The following is a 22,195-nucleotide window of genomic DNA, read 5'->3' on the forward strand; positions in this document are numbered from 1 at the left end:
TCACCTGAAATGGTTTTCACTTCACAGGTGTGATGGTGTGGGGGAGGAGGTGTGATGGTGTGGAGGAGGAGGTGTGCTGGTGTGGGGGAGGAGGTGTGATGGTGTGGGGGAGGAGGTGTGATGGTGTGGGGGAGGAGGTGTGATGGTGTGGGGGAGGAGGTGTGATGGTGTGGGGGAGGAGGTGTGATGGTGTGGGGGAGGAGGTGTGGGGGGGGGGAGGAGGTGTGATGGTGTGGAGGAGGAGGTGTGCTGGTGTGGGGGAGGAGGTGTGCTGGTGTGGGGGAGGAGGTGTGCTGGTGTGGGGGAGGAGGTGTGATGGTGTGGGGGAGGAGGTGTGATGGTGTGGGGGAGGAGGTGTGATGGTGTGGGGGAGGAGGTGTGATGGTGTGGGGGAGGAGGTGTGATGGTGTGGGGGAGGAGGTGTGATGGTGTGGGGGAGGAGGTGTGATGGTGTGGGGGAGGAGGTGTGATGGTGTGGGGGAGGAGGTGTGATGGTGTGGAGGAGGAGGTGTGCTGGTGTGGGGGAGGAGGTGTGATGGTGTGGGGGAGGAGGTGTGATGGTGTGGGGGAGGAGGTGTGATGGTGTGGGGGAGGAGGTGTGATGGTGTGGGGGAGGAGGTGTGATGGTGTGGGGGAGGAGGTGTGATGGTGTGGGGGAGGAGGTGTGATGGTGCGGGGGAGGAGGTGTGATGGTGCGGGGGAGGAGGTGTGATGGTGCGGGGGAGGAGGTGTGGGGGGGGGGGGAGGAGGTGTGATGGTGTGGAGGAGGAGGTGTGATGGTGTGGAGGAGGAGGTGTGATGGTGTGTGTGTGGGGGGGGGGGGGTGCTTTGCTGGTGACACTGTTGGGGATTTATTAAAAAATGAAGGCGTACTGAACCAGCATGGCTACCACAGCATCTTGCAGCGGCTGCTATTCCATCCGGTTTGCGTTTAGTTGGTTCATCGTTTATTTTTCAACAGGACAATGACCCCAAACACCTCCAGGCTGTGTAAGGGCTATTTGACCAAGAAGGAGAGTGATGGGTGCTGCACCAGATGACCTGGCCTCCACAGTCACCGGACCTGAACCCAATCGAGATGGTTTGGGGTGAGCTGGACCGCAGAGTGAAGGCAAAAAGGGCCAACAAGTGCTAAGCATCTCTGGGAACTCCTTCAAGACTGCTGGAAGACCATTTCAGGTGACTACCTCTTAAAGCTCATCAAGAGAATGCCAAGAGTGTGCAAAGCAGAAATCAAAGCCAAAGGTGGTTAGAACCTAGAATATGACAGATTTTCACACTTTTTGTTATGTATATAATTCCACATGTGTTAATTCATAGTTTTGATGCCTTCAGCGTGAAACTACAATTTTCCTAGTCATGAAAATAAAGAAAACTCTGAATGAGAAGGTGTGTCCAAACTCTTGGTCTGTACTGTATATACACAGACAATGAGTCATATATATATATATATACACACACACACACACAAACACATACGTTATATATACGGATATACATAGATACATGCGCACTCAACTTTGAAACTAGTGTTTTCCAACAGGGGTGCCTCCAGCTGTTGCAAAACTACAGCTGTCCAGGCATGCTGGGAGTTGTAGTTTTGCAACACCTGGAGGCACATTGGTTGGGAAACACCATTTTGGACATGTATCTCCGCATAGGATGACGGATTTGCCGTTTATGGATCTGACAACAATCCCTTATAAAACCCCCGACAGATTAGCTGTGTCCCTACTGCTACAGGGAAGGAAAAAACTATTTGGTCCCCTTCTGATTTTGTACTCTTGCCCAATTCTAATGGTCAGCTTCTTTGAACAGTGAGAGAGTGCTACTATTATCTGTATAAAGACACCTTCCAGAAAGAAATCTTCCTGATCGATAGGGGATCAAATACTTATTTCACTGAGGAAAATAAAAATTAATTCATAACTTATTTTAAATACATTTTACGGGATTTGTTTGGTCATTATTATTCTGTCTCTCACTGTTCAAATAAACCGGCCATTAAAATGATAGAACGAGGGATGAAATTATTATTTTTTTCTTCACTGTATATCCCGAACACTGACTTTACCTGGGTAAGGCTGGGCTCACAATGAGGGACATTTATCAATGTTTGCTTATATATTCTTTTTTTTAGTAATTTTTTCCTTACTTTATTTTTGCTTATATGTGACTTATTTATCAACTGGTTTCAGCCTGTTGATAATTTTCTTTCACGTAAGCAATTTTTCCTTTTTTACTTTGGTAGTGGCTTTTTCTGCTCCATGTTTGAGCTGGAGTAAATTTAGTCAATTTTTAACGCTGTTGCGACTTTTTTTTTGCGCAGTTGCGACTGTCACAGTTAATAAATACCTGACTACCCGTAGTCCATTTTAAAATTATTACTACATAGTTAATTTTTGGAAAACTTGCTTTTCTCGCTTTCCAGTCAAAATGTCGCACGAAAAATCGTGTAGTCGCAGTTGCGACAATTTTGCGACAATTATAGTAAAGAAAACCTGACTAAACCCGTTGATAAATGTCCATAAATATGTTTTAAGCAATATGGGACCGTATACAGCTGGGGGGGGGGGGGGGGGAGAATCGGGCGCTCCCGTATCCCAGCCGTATGTGGCCCACATGTAATGCATTTCAATGAGCCATCCCTAGTCAAACGCTGACTCCTTTCGGCTCATTTTTGCCCCGTATATGTTTTCCCACCGGACCTAACACCGTGGTACTCCATGGTTTTAGGTCTGGTTAGAGAACCTTATACGGGGCAAAAATTAGCCGAACGGAGTCAGCATTTGACTAGGGATGGCTCATTGAAATGCATGAGCCGACCGCCACGCCCCCTCCCATAGACTTGCATTGAGGGGGTGCGGAGTGATGTCACAAGGGGCGTGGCTGTGACATCACGACCCCTGCTGCAAGCATTCGGAACAAAATGTTCTGAACGCTAGGGCAGCGGAGTACCCCTTTAAACTGATGATCGAGCCCCTAAATTGGATGTGACTGGGGTTCACCCCTTATCTAGGCCATGACACCCAGCACTGGGACGCTAAGAAAAAGGCTGGAAAGTGCAAAACAGTAGAACAGAATGAGCCGACCCTGACATATCTAGGACACTCGCCCCCTAGTAAGAACACAGATTTACACGTATCTTTGATCTAGTAAAGCCTTCCCTCCCAGAGTAATGAAGCATTACAGGTACAAGATGATGCCCGGCAGCACAGAATAAAGGGCACTCCTATGTGATTCCATTAACGTCAGAGTCACAGTTATGGCTAAAACTACTGCGACCATGGAAAATGCTGAACTAACTGTATGTAGATGCTTCAATGCAAGTTCAACACCAGTTCATTAAAGGGGTACTCCGGTGAAAACCTTTTTTCTTTTAAATCAACTGGTGGCAGAAAGTTAAACATATTTGTAAATTACTTCTATTAAAAAATCTTAATCCTTCCAGTACTTATTAGCTGCTGAATGCTACAGAGGAAATTCCTTTCTTTTTTGGAACACTGATGACATCACGAGCACAGTGCTCTCTGCTGACATCTGTCCATTTTAGCAACCGTGCATAGCAGATGGTTGCTATGGGCAGCATGGTGGCTCAGTGGTTAGCACTGCTGCCTTGCAGTGCTGGGGACTTGGGTTCAAATCCCACTAAGGACAACAATAAATAAAGCGTTATTATTATTATAATAACGTCAGCAGAGAGAACTGTGCTCGTGATGTCATCAGAGAGCATTCCAAAAAGAAAAGAATTTCCTCTGTAGTATTCAGCAGCTAATAAGTACAGGAAGGATCAAGATTTTTTAATAGAAGTAATTTACAAATATGTTTAACTTTCTGCCAACAGCTGATTTAAAAGAAAAAAGGTTTTCACTGGAGTACCCCTTTAAAGGCATACTTCACTGGCCAGCGTTCGGAACAATTAGTTACGAACGCTGTGTGCGCGTGCTGTGGGGGTCAGCCACTCCCCCTCATGACATCAGACCACGCCTCCACAATGAAAGTATATGGGAGGGGGCGTGTCACGCCCCCTCCCATAGACTTTCATTGTGGGGGCGTAGTCTGATGTCATGAGGGGGCGTGACCGACCCCCGCAGCACGCGAACACAGCGTTCATAACTAATTGTTCCGAACGCTGGCCAGTGGAGTATCCCTTTAACAGCGTCTCCCAGCTACCATGTGCCATTTATAATGCTGGTGTATTTTTAGGTGGCAGAGGGGCCTTGGCACTACCAGGTGTGACTCCTACCTATGTTTTCCCCTAAAATCACATATAATATACATGGGGCTCAGATCATGATTATTACACAGTGACATTGTACTCAGCTATATTACCAGTGGTGGATATACTTTACCATATATGCAATCTGTGCATGTGTATAGTGTCCCAGAGGGTAAGAGGGGCCATTGTCCCATTAAAATCCCATACAGTATATTAAATTTCATATAAGTGATTGTCCGTCCTGTAAGGGCCCTATTACTCAGTGTTGATTCCTTTCTCTCCTATAAAATGTGTGTTTTGTTTTTTTTTAAATAAAATTGGAGCCAATATGCTTCCTGCAAATCCTATATCTTTTCACCTGCAGTACCACTTCTCACCATTTCCCTGGAGAAAATCCTATACATAGGCACCAATGCAACAGCGCCACCAGTTAAATCACCCTACAAGCGGTAAGATTTAAAAAGGCAACTTTACAAGTTCTCAGATAGAAAAAAAACTACTGAAAATGGTGTTCAGAACCTAACGGGCACTAATACTAACAAGAGAAACAATCGGTAATGTAACATAAGGGATATCCTCTAAGGGGTGTCACAAAGCAAAAATTTCCATTTTACATGGACACAGAAAATGCCCTGGATGAGGCATAAGAGTATAACTTACCACGACTACTGGAGAAGAGAGTGTAGTCGAGGCTATCTCCATCCGCTCGGCGAGGGGGCGCCTCTCTCAGTGACTGGTTCTCCTCCAAATTAGGGCAGGTGCGGACAGTAAGGCACAATAAAGGTTTGGCCAGAAGGTGTTTCAGCATGGCAGAATTCAGATCCCGGGCTGTGGCTGAATTGACCTCCATCACTTCATCTCCTATTTTGAGGCCTGAAAAAAAGAAGAAAAACCAGAATTACCACACTGAAGAAAGTGGAGCGGAGTTACAAGACCTCAATTCTTTATGTGAAGAAGAAATTGAAGAAAATTCAGAATTTTCCCACATGCTCCACTAAGGAAACTTAAGAGTAGTCTAGTGAAAAATAACTTATCCAAGTTATAGATCGTGGGGGAGGAGGCATGCATGCGACAGCTCAGGACCTCCTCCTTGACACTCAAGCTCTGAGCATGATATAGAGTTGACAAATACTAATAGATAGGAGTCCTGAACATGGGGCTTCTAATTTAAAGAAGTTGTCTGGGGAAAAATAAAGTATCCCCTATCCAAGGAAAGGGGATAAGTTATAGATAGTTTGGGGTTCGAGCAGTTGGACCCCCCACGATCTCCCTATGGGGTACATGGAGGGGCGTGTTGGCTCGTGCGGGGTTGGCACGCCCCCTTCCAGCCAACTGGCTGGACTCCGTGCAGGAGGTCACGGGGGGTCCCAGTGCTCGGACCCCAAACTATCTATAACTTATCCCCTTTCCTTGGATAGGGGATAAGTTATTTTTCCCCCAGACAACTCCTTTAAATTAGAAGCCCCATGTTCAGGACTCCTATCTATTAGTATCTGTCAACTCTATATCATGCTCAGAGCTTGAGTGTCAAGGAGAAGGTCCTGAGCTGTCGCATGCATGCCTCCTCCCTCCCCCACCCTTCCCTGCCTTGACTCATTGACTTGCATGGCTTCATGCTGGAAGATGAGCTCTAAACATCAATCAATCAAGGTGTGGAGGGGTGGGGGAGAAAGGGGGCGTGCATGCTACAGTTCAGCACCTCCTTCTTGACACTTTAGCTCCGAGCATGACATAGAGTTTACCGATTCCTTTTAATCAGACGGTGGCTACAGAGTGTGCCTTGCACAGACATATGGGGTCCTTCAGAGAGAGATGCCCTCTTTGCCGTCTCTATACATCTGCCAACTCTATACATTACCTATTCAGCCCACTGATTTCAGAGGACATTGCATATGATCACTATAAATCCTAGCAAGGAAACCCCCTAAAGAAACTTTTTAGCTTAAAAAAAATGTATTGTGTATCTTACTCCGGAGCTGCACTCACTATCCTGCTTTCAAGCTTAAAAAGTGGGCATGCCCTTTAATCAACCTAAAGTATACATCAGACCACTATGGAATTTATACAATGTCCAGGGTATCTGTAGGCTTGAGAGAGACAATTTTTACTTTTTAGAAGAATCCCTTAATCATCTGGGAGTAGGACCCCCCCCAGTAATCACCTGTAATCTGAGGGGAAACATGGTAGAAAAGTGTTTAATTTCCCTGCAGCGCCTCTGCAGGGTAAATGAAGCATTACACATTCACATCAATGGGTGGTGTGTGGTATAAGACCGGACAAGTTCTTTAGACCAATGGTTGACCTCCAGATGTTGCAAAACTACAACTCCCAGCATGCCCGGACAGCCGTTGGCTGTCCGGGCATGCTGGGAGTTGTAGTTTTGCAATGGCTGGAGGACCACATTTTGGAAACCTAGGTAGGAAACCACCCTCCACAATAAAAGTAACCCCCCCCCCTCCCTAATAGGGTACACAACAGTGGGTTTCCCAATTCTGAAAACCCCTGTAAGAAATTGAGTTTTTGTCACCCATGTTATTTTTAGCCCATCTCATTTTGGGTCTGAACACTGAAAGAAAGGATTTGGGAAATAGTGTTTCTTTTTTGCGATCTGCTCCTCGTCTACTATAAGCCTCCGCTGTCATCTTATTGTATGGTTTTTTTTTGGCAAAGTCTCAAGTAATTTCTGTTCATGATAATGAGAAAGGAAGAATCTCCAGCAGACTTGTCACATTCACACCCCACTAACAATGGGACAGATGGAAAGTGCCAAGAGATAGACTGTTATTCTTCCTGTACAGCATTACATTTACTTGGATCCCATCAGTGGACGAAGCTTCTACAATTTACTTTATCCCGCTCTCTCTTTAGCCTCCTTAATGTCTATAGTCTTTTCTACCAACTATTCTGATGGGGCAATAATTGTGTACATACATTACATATCCTGTACTGATCCTGAGTTATCTCCTGCATTATACTCCAGAGCTGTACTCACTATTCTGCTGGTGAGGTCACTGTGTACATACATTACATTACTTATCCTGTACTGATCCTGAGCTATATCCTGTATTATACTCTGGAGCTGTACTCCCTATTCTGCTGGTGGGGTCACTGTGTACATACATTACATTACATATCCTGTACTGATCCTGAGTTATATCCTGTATTATACCCCAGAGCTGTACTCACTATTCTGCTGGTGTAGTCACTGTGTACATACATTACAATACATATCCTGTACTGATCCTGAGCTATATCCTGTATTATACTCTGGAGCTGTACTCCCTATTCTGCTGGTGGGGTCACTGTGTACATACATTACATTACTTATCCTGTACTGATCCTGAGTTATATCCTGTATTATACCCCAGAGCTGTACTCACTATTCTGCTGGTGAGGTCACTGTGTACATACATTACATTACTTATCCTGTACTGATGCTGAGTTATATTCTGCATTATACTCCAGAGCTGTACTCACTATTCTGCTGGTGAGGTCACTGTGTACATACATTACATTACTTATCCTGTACTGATCCTGAGTTATATCCTGTATTATACTCCAGATCTGATTGGTTGCTATGCACAAAATGCAAACGTTTCCTCTACCCAGGTTTTGATAATTCTCCCCCATTCTGTATACATAACTTACATTACATATGTTCCATTTGACAAAAGATGCCTGTTATTTTCATAGAGAGGACAGTCCCCTAGATATGGGACTAATGGATGCCAAATAATATGATTCGATAAAATTGTCTATGGCCAGCTCTAAAGTGTTTCTCTGGCCCTTTCAACCAAATTACCTAGGAGCACACAAGGGCAGAGGAACAAAAAAAAAAAAAAAAAAAAAAATATTATATATATATATATATATATATATATATATATATATACTAATAATAATTAATAATAATAATTATTATAATAATACTCAGTGTAGTGCTTGTTCCTGATCAAGCACTGTCACTGCTCCAGTCTAGGAACGAGTGAGTTGTTTCTTTTCTCTTGCCCTTGCCTGTCCCTGGGGAATTGGGTCAACAGAGCCAGTACATCCCTTTAAGGTCTTTGGACTCTGGACTACCATGCAGTACCTAGGGTGAAATCTACACCTTTCTTGAAGCACAAGCTGTGGTGAGCTCAGAAGCCTCCAGAATTAGGAAACCATCTCTGAATTAAAACAGGTGATGAGAAGATTTTTAACCCCTTAAGGACCGAGCCCTTTTTCACCTTAAGGACCGGAGCGTTTTTTGCAATTCTGACCACTGTCACTTTAAACATTAATAACTCTGGAATGCTTTTAGTTATCATTCTGATTCCGAGACTGTTTTTTCGTGACATATTCTACTTTAACTTAGTGGTAAAATTTTATGGTAACTTGCATCCTTTCTTGGTGAAAAATCACCAAATTTGATGAAAAAAATGAAAATTTAGCATTTTTCTAACTTTCTAACTCTCTGCTTGTAAGGAAAATGGATATTCAAAATATATTTTTTTGGGGTTCACATATACAATATGTCTACTTTATGTTTGCATCATAAAATTTATGAGTTTTTACTTTTGGAAGACACCAGAGGGCTTCAAAGTTCAGCAGCAATTTTGACATTTTTCACAAAATTTTCAAACTCGCTATTTTTCATGGACCAGTTCACGTTTGAAGTGGATTTGAAGGGTCTTCATATTAGAAATACCCCATAAAAGACCCCATTATAAAAACTACACCCCCCAAAGTATTCAAAATGACATTCAGTAAGTGTATTAACCCTTTAGGTGTTTCACAGGAATAGCAGCAAAGTGAAGGAGAAAATTCAAAATCTTCATTTTTTACACTCGCATTTTCTTGTTGACCCAATTTTTGAATTTTTGAAAGGGGTAAAAAGGAGAAAATTTTTACTTGTATTTGAAACCCAATTTCTCTCGAGTAAGCACATACCTCATATGTCTATGTTAATTGTTCGGCGGGCGCAGTAGAGGGCTCAGAAGGGAAGGAGCGTCAAATGGTTTTTGGGGGGCATGTCACCTTTAGGAAGCCCCTATGGTGCCAGAACAGCAAAAAAACACACATGGCATACCATTTTGGAAACTAGACTCCTCAGGGAACGTAACAAGGGGTAAAGTGAACCTTAATACCCCACAGGTGTTTCACGACTTTAGCATATGTAAAAAAAATTATATTTTTTTTACCTAAAATGCTTGGTTTCCCAAAAATTTTACATTTTTAAAAAGTGTAATAGCAGAAAATACCCCCCAAAATTTGAAACCCAATTTCTCCCGCTTCAGAAAACACCCCATATGGGGGTGAAAATTGCTCTGCTGGCGCACTACAGGTCTCAGAAGAGAAGGAGTCACATTTGGCTTTTTGAAAGCAAATTTTGCTCTGGGGGCATGTCGCATTTAGGAAGCCCCTATGGTGCCAGAACAGCAAAAAAAAACCACATGGCATACCATTTTGGAAACTAGACCCCTCGGGGAACGTAACAAGGGGTAATGTGAACCTTAATACCCTACAGGTGTTTCACGACTTTTGCATATGTAAAAATTATTTTTTATTTTTTACCTAATATGCTTGGTTTCCCAAAATGTTAACATTTTTAAAAAGGGTAATAGCAGGAAATACCCCCCAAAATTTGAAGCCCAATTTCTCCCGATTCAGAAAACACCCCATATGGGGGTGAAAAGTGCTCTGCTGGCGCACTACAGGTCTCGGAAGAGAAGGAGTCACATTTGGCTTTTTGAAAGCAAATTTTGCTCTGGGGGCATGCCGCATTTAGGAAGCCCCTATGGTGCCAGAACAGCAAAAAAAAAAAACACATGGCATACCATTTTGGAAACTAGACCCCTCGGGGAATGTAACAAGGGGTAATGTGAACCTTAATACCCTACAGGTGTTTCACGACTTTTGCATATGTGAACATTTTTTATTTTTTTTTACCTAAAATGCTTGGTTTCCCAAAATTTTTACATTTTTAAAAAGGGTAATAGCAGAAAACACCCCCCAAAATTTGAAGCCCAATTTCTCCCGATTCAGAAAACACCCCATATGGGGGTGAAAAGTGCTCTGCTGGCGCACTACAGGTCTCAGAAGAGAAGGAGTCACGTTTGGCTTTTTGAAAGCAAATTTTGCTCTGGGGGCATGCCGCATTTAGGAAGCCCCTATGGTGCCAGGACAGCAAAAAAAAAAAAACACATGGCATACCATTTTGGAAACTAGACCCCTCGGGGAACGTAACAAGGGGTTAAGTGAACCTTTATACCCCACAGGTGTTTTATGACTTTTGTATATGTAAAAAAAAAAAATTTTTTTTAACCTAAAATGCTTGTTTTCCCAAAAATTTTACATTTTTAAAAAGGGTAATAGCAAAAAATACCCCACAAAATTTGAAGCCCAATTTCTCCCGAGTACGGCGATACCCCATATGTGGCCCTAAACTGTTGCCTTGAAATACGACAGGGCTCCGAAGTGAGAGTGCCATGCGCATTTGAGGCCTAAATTAGGGATTGCATAGGGGTGGACATAGGGGTATTCTACGCCAGTGATTCCCAAACAGGGGGCCTCCAGCTGTTGTAAAACTCCCAGCATGCCTGGACAGTCAGTGGCTATCTGGCAATACTGGGAGTAGTTGTTTTGCAACAGCTGGAGGCTCCGTTTTGGAAACAGTGACGTACCAGACGTTTTTCATTTTTATTGGGGAGGGGAGGGGGGCTGTGTAGGGGTATGTGTATATGTAGTGTTTTTTACTTTTTATTTTATTTTGTGTTAGTGTAGTGTTTTTAGGGTACAGTCGCATGGGCGGGGGTTCACAGTAGTTTCTCGCTGGCAGTTTGAGCTGCGACAGAAAATTTGCCGCAGCTCAAACTTGCAGCCGGATACTTACTGTAATCCTCCGCCCATGTGAGTGTACCCTGTACATTCACATTGGGGGGGGAAACATCCAGCTGTTGCAAAACTACAACTCCCAGCATGTACGGTCTATCAGTGCATGCTGGGAGTTGTAGTTTTGGAGACACACAGGTTGTGAAACACCGAGTTTGGTAACAAACTCAGTGTTTTGCAACCAGTGTGCCTTCAGCTGTTGCAAAAGCTACAACCCCCAGCATGTACGGACAGCGGAAGGGCATGCTGGGTCTTGTAGTTATGCAACAGCCGGAGGCATACTACATTGGCTGGGGATGCTGGGGATTGTAGTTATGCAACAGCTGGAGACACACTGGTTTACTACTTAACTCAGTGTGCCTTCAGCTGTTGCAAAACTACAACTCTCAGCAGTCACCGACAGCCAATGGGCATGCTGGGAGTTGTAGTTATGCAACCACCAGATGCACCACTACAACTCCCAGCATGCACTTTAGCTGATTGTGCAAGCTGGGAGTTGTAGTTACACAACAGCTGAAGGTACACTTTTACATAGAAAGAATGTGCCTTCAGCTGTTGCAAAACTACAAGTCCCAGCATGCCCATAAGGGCATGCTGGGAGTTGTGGTGGTCTGCCTCCTGCTGTTGCATAACTACAGCTCCCAGCATGCCCTTGTTGCATGCTGGGAGGTGTTGCTAAGCAACAGCAGGAGGCTGTCACTCACCTCCAACGATCCAGCAGCACAGGTCAGTCCCTCGTCGTCTCCGCCGCCGCCGCTGCTCCTGGGGCCCCGATCCCAACAGGGGCGCCGGGGATCGGGGTCCCCAGCACCGGGGGTCGTCTTCCCGCACCCGCTCACGTCCTCCGGAAGAGTGACACCCGCAGCAGGCGCCCTGATTGGTCGTCCGGTAATCCGGCCGACGAATCAGGGCGATCGTGAGGTGGCACCAGTGCCACCTCACCCCTGCTGGCAATGGCTGTTCGGGGCCGTCTCTGACGGCCCCGATCAGCCAGTAATTCCGGATCATCGGGTCACTGGAGACCCGATTGACCCGGAATCTGCCGCAGATCGCTGGACTGAATTGTCCAGCGATCTGCGGCAATCGCCGACATGGGGGGGCATAATGACCCCCCTGGGCGATATGCCGGGATGCCTGCTGAACGATTTCAGCAGGCATCCGGCTCCGGCTCCCCTCCGGCTAGCGGTGGGGGCCGGAAATGCTCAGGGCATATCCATACGCCCTCGGTCCTTAAGGACTTGGAAACGGGGGCGTATGGATACGCCCTATGTCCTTAAGGGGTTAAAGGGTAACTGCAGTACTTAAAGGGGTACTCCGGTGGGAAACCTTTTTTATTTTTTAAATGAACTGGTGCCAGAAGGTTAAACAGATTTGTAAATGACTTCTATTAAAAAATCTTTACCCTTCCAGTACTTTTTAGCAGCTGCTTGCTACAGAGGTAATTCTTTTCTTTTTTGAATTTCTTTTTTGTCTCGTCCACAGTGCTCTCTGCTGACACCTGATGCCCGTATCAGGAACTGTCCAGAGCAAGAGAAAATCCCCATTGCAAACCAATGCTGCTCTGGACAGTTCCTGACACAGAAAGAGGTGTCAGCAGAGAGCACTGTGGACAAGACAAAAAAGAAATTAAAAAAAGAAAAGAATTTCCTCTGTAGCATGCAGCTGCTAAAAAGTACTGGAAGGGTAAAGATTTTTTTAATAGAAGTCATTTACAAATCTAACTTTCTGTCACCAGTTGATTTAAAAATTTAAAAAAATTCCACCAGAGTACCCCTTTAACTTATTCCCTATACACAGGATAGGGGATAAGTGTCTGATCGTGAGGAGGTCCAACCACTGGGAACCCTGCGATCTCCTGCCCAGTGCCCTGGTTCTCCCCATGCATGGCATCTCTATAGGAGGGTGCCGGGTAGGAGATCCCAGAGGTTTGACCCCCCCCAGTGATCAGATGATTTGCTCCTATGCCGTGTGTATGGAATAAGTTGTTATGTACCAGAGTTCCCCTTTAAAGGGGTATTCCAGGAAAAAACATTTTTTTATATCAACTGGCTCCAGAAAATTATACAGATTTGTAAATGACTTCTATTAAAAAATCTTTATCCTTCCAATAATTATCAGCTGCTGAATTTGAGTTGTTGTTTTCTGTCTGGCAACAGTGCTCTCTGCTGACATCTCTGCTTGTCTCGGGAACTGCACAGAGTAGAAGAGGTTTGCTATGGGGATTTGCTTCTACTCTGGACAGTTCCCGAGACACGTGTCATCAGAGAGCACTTAGACAGAAAAGAACAACTCAACTTCAGCAGCTCATAAGTACTGAAAGGATTAAGATTTTTTTAATAGAAGTCATTTACATATCTATGCTTGTAGTGAGAAACAGCGTTCGGCACAGCCAACCATGCAGCCTGATATTCGCTCTTGATGGAACAGGTGTGTATGTGTGTCGTTGCTTGTGGGGTGCTCAGCCAGGACAGAATCATGGATCAAATATTTGAGAGAGCATGGAAAATAAGCGGCACTCACCACAACTAGCTAGCGACAACTTCTTTATTTCTTAGACGTGCAGTAAAACATGCAGGTGCAGGGAGACAAGGACGCCGGGGAATCCGGATTCCCCGGCGTCCTTGTCTCCCTGCACCTGCATGTTTTACTGCACGCCTAAGAAATAAAGAAGTTGTCGCTAGCTGGTTGTGGTGAGTGCCGCTTATTTTCCATGCTCTCTCAAATGTTTCATTTACATATCTGTTTAACTTTCTGGAGCCAGTTGATATATATATATATATATATATATATATATAGAGATATATATAGATAGATAGATAGATATATATATATAGATATATAGGAAAAAACTTTATATTATATATATATATATATATAAAGTTTTTTCCTGGATAACCCCTTTAAAGGAAAACGGTCATATTTTCTCCCGCACTATGCACAGGTACCGATGGATAGTGCGGGAGACGCTGAACATTTTGAGTCTTACCTTGCCCGGATGCGCTGCGCCATTCGCCCGTTATAGCAGTTTTTCTGTATATTTAAATTAGCTGCTAACTGGCATGGGGCGAGGTTACGGCCTTCATCTGGCACTGTGACGTAACCCCTGCCCGGCCCGCAGCACCGCCCGGCTAATGAATATTCATATAATGTCTTACACTCTCCTTCTCATCCCGGCCGATACTGCGCATGTGCGGGATTTCCTACTACACCCGGAAGCGGTCTTCAGCGCTGCTTCATTAGTCCGGAGCAGCGCTGGAGTAAGGTTGTGGGCGTGTTCATGACTACCATCTATTAGCAATTTAATTAAGCAGCGCTGAAGACCGCTTCCAGGTATAGTAGGAAATCCCGCACATGCGCAGTATCGGCCGGGATGAGGAGAGTGTAAGACATTATATGAATATTCATTAGCCGGGCGGTGCTGCGGGCCGGGCGGGGGTTACGTCACAGTGCCAGATGAAGGCAGTAACCCCGCCCATGCCAGTTAGCAGCTTATTTAAATATAAAGAAAAACTGCTATAATGGGCGAACGGCGCAGCGCATCCGGGCAAGGTAAGACTCAAAATGTTCAGCGTCTCCCGCACTATCCATTGGTACCTGTGGATAGTGCGGGAGAAAATATATGACAGTTTTCCTTTAAGGTCAGTATAAGTAAAGCATCTTCACAATTCCCTTAATACATCCAGACAGCGCACACCAAATTGTCACTTACCTTTCTTAATGGCCAGGCCAGACTCTTTCACATTATTAATATACAGGTGATGTCTCCCATCTTCTTCCACTGAGCACAGAGAGAATCCTAGTGAAGACAAGACACAATAAGTAAGGCCCAATGTAAACAGTCTTAGGTTAGAGCTACTGACGTTTTGTAGTGATAAAGTACCGAAGGATGATCTAGTAAATCTCTGAAATGACTGATAACAGTTAACATTTGCCTACAGTCAGTTCCCGATATGGATAAGGACTGTCTCCTTATGTCATCCGCTACGAGCAAGCTCTATAAAAACAGTGATTTTAGATAAAAAAAAACGGCAAGGCTTTTCATTGTGCAATGATTAAACTTTATTATGTAGCGCACTCCCTCCCTCAACAATACTTGTAGAGTAGTCTACAAAAAGCAGCTCGACTGGATTAACCTGACATAAGCCATAGTAACTTTAAGAAAAGCTGTTTTTACTGCAGTTAGTAGATCGGCCACTAGGTGGCAGTGGTGCACTTCTCTAAAGCTTACAGAACGTGACATTTTTACAGGTTTTTGCAGGTTTTTTTTCCGCCAGATCTCCGCCAGAGTTTAATTTGCAGTGAATAAATTAAATCCACATTCAATTTTAACATCTGAGATTCCTTATTTCCTAATATAAAGTAATTATCACATATACCGCCATAATACGGTGTATCTTACACTACTGAACTGACGGGAGGCTGAAACAGTCACTGAGCATACACGTGCATGAAGAACTTTGCTTGAAGCACTCACCTCGGACACAATAGATGCAGCAGTATAATGTCTTTATTCAGGTAGCAGGGGAAGCGTACAGCAGGGAGGTGGAGACATGAAACAAGGACGGGTGGGTTCAGCCGGTGGGCGACGGTCCCTATCGTGGGACCGTCGCCCACCGGCTGAACCCACCCGTCCTTGTTTCATCTATCCACCTCCCTGCTGTACGCTTCCCCTGCAACCTGAATAAAGACATTATACTGCTGCATCTATTGTGTCCGAGGTGAGGCCTGACAGAGCGCGAAACGGACTGTTGCCTGCCGGCTGAACCCACCCGTCCTGGTTTCATCTTCCCAACTTCCTGCTGTACTCTTCACCTGCAACCTGAATAAAGACGTTATACTGCTGCATGTATTGTGTCCGAGGTGAGGCCTGGCAGTGCGCGAAACAGACTGTCGCCCGCCAGCTGAAGCCATCTGTCCTTTTTTCATCTTCCCACCTCCCTGCTGTACGCTTCACCTGCAACCTGAATAAAGAAGTTCTACTGCTGCATCTATTGTGTCCGATGTGAGGCCTGACAGAGCGCGAAACGGACTGTCACCCGCTGGCTGAACCCACCTGTCCTTGTTTCCTCTTCCCAACTTCCTGCTGTACACTTCACCTTCTACCTGAATAAAGACGTTATACTGCTGCATGTATTGTGTCCGAGGTGAGGCCTGACAGAGCGCGAAACGGACCGTCGCCCGCTGGCTGAACCCACCCGCCCTTGTTTCATCTTCCCAACTTCCGGCTGTACACTTCACCTGCAACCTGAATAAAGACGTTATACTGCTGCATGTATTGTGTCCGAGGTGAGGCCTGACAGTGCGCGAAACAGACTGTCGCCCGCCAGCTGAAGCCATCTGTCCTTGTTTCATCTTCCCACCTCCCTGCTGTGCGCTTCAGCTGCAACCTGAATAAAGATGTTATACTGCTGCATGTATTGTGTCCGAGGTGAGTGCTCCAAGCTAAGTTCTTCATGCAAGTGTATGTTTACGCTGTGTTTCATTTCTGAGCACCATATGTAAGACACTAAGGGAACAGAGGCTGTGCTGATCCTGCATTTAAGAGGAAGATCCTTGGTGGCGTTTGAGTCGAGACTGTGCCTGGTTATGTGCATCTGTTTAAAGGGGTACTCCGCCCCTAGACATCTTATCCCCTATCCAAAGGATAGGGGATAAGATGTCAGATCGCCGGGGTCTCGCTGCTAGGGAGCCCCGGGATCGCTGCTGCGGCACCCCGCTATCATTACTGCGCAGAGCGAGATTGCTCTGAACGTAATGACGGGCAATACAGGGGCCGGAGCATCGTTACGTCACGGCCCCCGTCAATACAAGTCTATGGGAGGGGGCGTGGCGGTCATCACGCCCCCTGCCATAGACTTGCATTAAGGGGACGGGCCGTGACGTCATGAGGGGCGGAGCCATGACGTCACGCTGCTCTGGCCCCTGTATCGCCCGTCATTACGCACAGAGCGAACTCGCTCTGCGCAGTAATGATAGTGGGGCGCCGCAGCAGCAATCCCGGGGCTCCCCAGCAGCGGGACCACGGCGATCTGACATCTTATCCCCTATCCTTTGGATAGGGGATAAGATGCCAGGGGCAGAGTACCCCCTTTAAAGCATTTCTTTTGAGAGTCACTGAGCATAGGTTACAATTCAGTCTCGTAGTATTCCCCACAGACAGCACATAAGTCTGGTATACTGTGATTGTAAAGCGCTGTTGTTGGCTACAATGGTCATGCATTCTGAGCCCAACAAAATAACATTCCTTGTAGGTTTAGAAAAAGGACCAAAACATAGTCAACTATTTGTTCCGGTGCCCCCATACACCTGAACCTAAGGCTGAGCATGTATTGTCAATGGGTTGAAAGGAGAGAGTTGCTGCCAAATAGATTAAAGGGGTACTCCACTGGAAAACATTTTCTTTTAAATCAAATGATGCCAGAAAGTTAAACAGATTTGTAAATTTATCTCAATTAAAAAAATCCCAATCCTTCCAGGACTTTTCATCTGCTGTATAATACACAGGAAGTTCTTTTCTTTTTGAATTTCCTTTCTGTCTGACCACAGTCCATGTCAGGAACTGTCCAGAGTAGGAGCAAATCCCCATAGCAAACCTCTCCTGCTCTGGACAGTTCCTGACATGGACAGAGGTGTCAGCAGAGAGCACTGTGGTCAGACAGAAATTCAAAAAGAAAAGAACTTCCAGCAGCTGAAAAGAACTGGAAGGATTAAGATTTTTTTAATAGAAGTCATTTACAAATCTGTTTAACTTTCTGGCACAAGTTTATTTAAAAGAAAAAATGTTTTCAAGTGGAGTACCCTTTTAAGATGGTGGCTTATAGCCATTAGGGTATGTTCACACTGAGGAATTCCAGAGGAATTTCCGCTAGCCTTTTTCAGCTTGAGATTATTCAGCAATTGATTTTCCATTCACTTCAATGTATTTTCCGCTTCTCAGTTCACAGCTCGCTGAATTCTGACGCTGAATTCAGTTCCACTTGAAGAAAGAACATGTTCATTCTTCAAGCGGAATCTGCAAGAATTCAATAGAAGTAAAGGGTAAAAAAAAAAATTATCGTTTTCAAGCGGAATTAAAAAAAGTAGAATTAAAAGGGTACTCCACCCCTAGACATCTTATCCCCTATCCAAAGGATAGGAGATAAGATGTCTGATCGCGGGGGTCCCGCAATATAGCATGTTGCACCCACCTGTTTCTGCTCCGGAAGCGCTGGAGGGTCTGGGTCCCGACCACCAGAACGGAAGTCCGTGACGTCACGAAAAGCCCCTGTGTGACGTCCCGCCCAGTCCCCTCAATGCAAGTCTATGGGACGGGGCGGGACGTCACACGGGGGGGGCAGAGTCGTGACATCACGGACTTCCGTTTCGGTGGTCGGGACCCAGACCCTCCAGCGGTTCCGGAGCAGAAACAGGTGGGTGCAACATGCTATATTGTGGGACCCCCGCGATCAGACATCTTATCTCCTATCCTTTGGATAGGGGATAAGATGTCTAGGGGTGGAGTACCCTTTTAACCCCTTAAGGACGCAGGACGTAAATGTACATCCTGGTGAGGTGGTACTTAACGCACCAGGACGTACATTTACGTCCTAAGCATAACTGCGGGCATCGGAGCGATGCCCGTGTCATGCGCGGCTGATCCCGGCTGCTGATCGCAGCCAGGGACCCGCTGGCAATGGCCGACGCCCGCGATCTCGCGGGCGTCCGCCATTAACCCCTCAGGTGCCGTGATCAATACAGATCCCGGCATCTGCGGGAGTTCGTGATTTAAATGAACGATCGGATCGCCCGCAGCGCTGCTGCGGGGATCCGATCATTCATAACGCCGCACGGAGGTCCCCTCTCCTTCCTCCGTGCGGCTCCCGGCGTCTCCTGCTCTGGTCTGTGATCGAGCAGACCAGAGCAGGAGATGACCGATAATACTGATCTGTTCTATGTCCTATACATAGAACAGATCAGTATTAGCAATCATGGTATTGCTATGAATAGTCCCCTATGGGGACTATTCAAGTGTAAAAAAAAATGTAAAAAAATGTAAAAGTAAAAGTAAAAAAAAAGTGAAAAATCCCCTCCCCCAATAAAAAAGTAAAACGTCCGTTTTTTCCTATTTTACCCCCAAAAAGCGTAAAAAACATTTTTTATAGACATATTTGGTATCGCCGCGTGCGTAAATGTCCGAACTATAAAAATAAAATGTTAATGATCCCGTACGGTGAACGGCGTGAACGAAAAAAAATAAAAAAAAGTCAAAAATTCCTACTTTTTTAATACATTTTATTAAAAAAAAAATTATAAAAAGTGTATTAAAAGTTTTTTATATGCAAATGTGGTATAAAAAAAAAGTACAGATCATGGCGCAAAAAATGAGCCCCCATACCGCCACTTATACGGAAAAATAAAAAAGTTAGAGGTCATCAAAATAAAGGGATTATAAACGTACTAATTTGGTTAAAAATTTTGTGATTTTTTTTTAAGCGCAACAATAATATAAAAGTATATAATAATGGGTATCATTTTAATCGTATTGACCCTAAGAATAAAGAACACACGTCATTTTTACCATAAATTGTACGGCGTGAAAACAAAACCTTCCAAAATTAGCAAAATTGCGTTTTTCGTTTTAATTTCCCCACAAAAATAGTGTTTTTTGGTTGCGCCATACATTTTATGATATAATGAGTGATGTCATTACAAAGGACAACTGGTCGCGCAAAAAACAAGCCCTTATACTAGTCTGTGGATGAAAATATAAAAGAGTTATGATTTTTAGAAGGTGAGGAGGAAAAAACGAAAACGTAAAAATTAAATTGTCTGAGTCCTTAAGGCCAAAATGGGCTGAGTCCTTAAGGGGTTAAATAGCCTCCTGCTTCCTTCCTCTTCATTTCCACATGGAAATTCCGCTTGATGGATAAAATGACAGAAGGCTACAATTTCCTGACCGAAATTATTCCTCGTGAATTCCTCAGTGTGAACATAGCCTTAGTGCAAAAGGATTGGAATTAGAGATGAGCGAATTTACAGTAAATTCGATTCGTCACGAACTTCTCGGCTCGGCAGTTGATGACTTTTCCTGCATAAATTAGTTCAGCTTTCCGGTGCTCCGATGGGCTGGAAAAGGTGGATGCAGTCCTAGGAGACTCTTTCCTAGGAATGTATCCACCTTTTCCAGCCCACCGGAGCACCTGAAGGCTGAACTAATTTACGCAGGATAAGTCATCAACTGCTGAGCCGAGAAGTTCGTGACAAATCGAATTTACTGTAAGTTCGCTCATCTCTAATTGGAATGCTATCAGGAGATACATACACATTAGGGATCGACCGATATCGATTTTTTAGGGCCGAGGGGGCGGTATGGGGGCGGTGCATTATCAGATTATTGGCAAGGTAATTGCCGATAACGTCCAAAATCGTGAATATCGGCCAAACCGATAATCGATTGATCCCTAATACACATTAGAGTACACTGCCCAACTGTGGTGGCACCTACTGTGACTTACAGGGAAGCCGTGGGCACCTGCTGTGACTAGTAGAAAAGTAAGGGATACCTGCGTCTACTTTAATCAATAGGAAAGTGGGGGAATTATAGGTATGAGGGGGGGGGGGGGGGAACAGAAATGTTGCCACCAACAACGAGAGACAAACTTCATATATCATGTAATGTGTTTGTAATAGGTCATGTTACTGTGACAGAGAACTCCCCCGGCTGAGGACTAATAAAAAAAAAAAACTTCACAAAAAAACACTTCACAAAAAAAAAAAAAAAAAAAATGTATGAACCTACCAAAGGCGTCTGTAGGGCCAATCTTTTCAAGCTTTATGTATTTCAAGCATTTTGGACAAATCTCAATTTCCTTATAAAGCTGGAAAAAAGCGAGAGAGACAATTTGTAATTTTTTATTTTACAATTTTTTATTTTTGCAGTAAATGACGTTCTGTCAGTCAATGTGATTGTCATCCCTAAAAACCAAACGCACATGGGGCTCCAGAGTTCAGCCCCACCCCCCCCATATTACAGCGTAAATTAAGACTTGGTACACTGTTTACGATGAAAACATCAATGTGAATTTTATTAAAGGGGTACTCCCGTGGAAAACTTTTTTTTTTTTTTTTTTTAAATCAACTGGTGCCAGAAAGATAAACAGATTTGTAAATCACTTCTATAAAAAAATTTTTTTATCCTTCCAGTACTTTTTAGGGGCTGTATACTAAAGAGAAATCCAAAAAAAGAAATGCATTTCCTCTGATGTCATGAGCACAGAGCGCTCTGCTGACCTCTGCTGTCCATTTTAGGAACTGTCCAGAGCAGCATATGTTTGCTATGGGGATTTTCTCCTGCTCTGGACAGTTCCTAAAATGGACAGCAGAGAGCACTGTGGTCATGACATCAGAGGAAATGCATTTCTTTTTTGGATTTCTCTTTTGTATACAGCCCCTAAAAAGTACTGGAAGGATTAAGATTTTTTAATAGAAGTGATTTACAAATCTGTGTAACTTTCTGGCACCAGTTGATTTAAAGAAAATAAATAATAAAAAAGTTTTCCATGGGAGTACCCCTTTAAGCTATCCAAAATGTTAACGTTTCGTTCCAAATGAGGACCTTCCTCAGACCTGATTGCTGTGGAGGATAGGTGTGAATACAGAGGAACGGCTCTCAGCCGTGTAGCAGGTACCACAGGTCGCATTTCCATATACCTGCTACACGGCTGAGAGCCGTTCCTCTGTATTCACACCTATCCTCCGCAGCAATTCGGTCTGAGAAAGGTCCTCATTTGGTCGAAACGTTACAGTTTTGGATTGCTTAATAAGGCTGGGTTCACACCACGTTTTGTTAAATACAGTTCCCGTATACGGCTGGGAGGAGGGAGGGCGGGGCTTAATCGCGGCACGCGCACTCAGCGTATTCAGGAACCGTATTTAATATAGGTCTATGAGCCGACTGGAGTGAACCGCAGCCTCTGGTCGGCTGTGTTTTCGGCCGTATGCGGTTTCCCGACCGCAGGCAAAAATGTGGTCGACCGCGTTTTTGCCTACGGTCGGGAAACCGCATAAGGCCGAAAACGAAGCCGACCGGAGGCTGCGGTTCACTCCGGTCGGCTCATAGACCTATAT

General features: G+C 44.6%; 1 protein-coding gene across 1 annotated transcript in view; it reads right to left on the reverse strand.

Annotated features, from left to right (window-relative positions):
* The window catches only part of TIAM1 (TIAM Rac1 associated GEF 1), a gene marked incomplete in the record, with an annotated part of 322,739 nt that overhangs the window by 56,778 nt on the left and 243,766 nt on the right, over positions 1-22,195 (reverse strand). The window contains 3 exon segments of the mRNA XM_056559538.1: positions 4,880-5,092; positions 14,799-14,885; positions 20,868-20,946. Of these exon segments, the coding sequence (XP_056415513.1) occupies positions 4,880-5,092; positions 14,799-14,885; positions 20,868-20,946 (379 nt within the window).

The sequence above is a fragment of the Hyla sarda genome, chromosome 2 (assembly GCF_029499605.1).
Source record: "Hyla sarda isolate aHylSar1 chromosome 2, aHylSar1.hap1, whole genome shotgun sequence".
Taxonomy (NCBI): Eukaryota; Metazoa; Chordata; class Amphibia; order Anura; family Hylidae; genus Hyla; species Hyla sarda.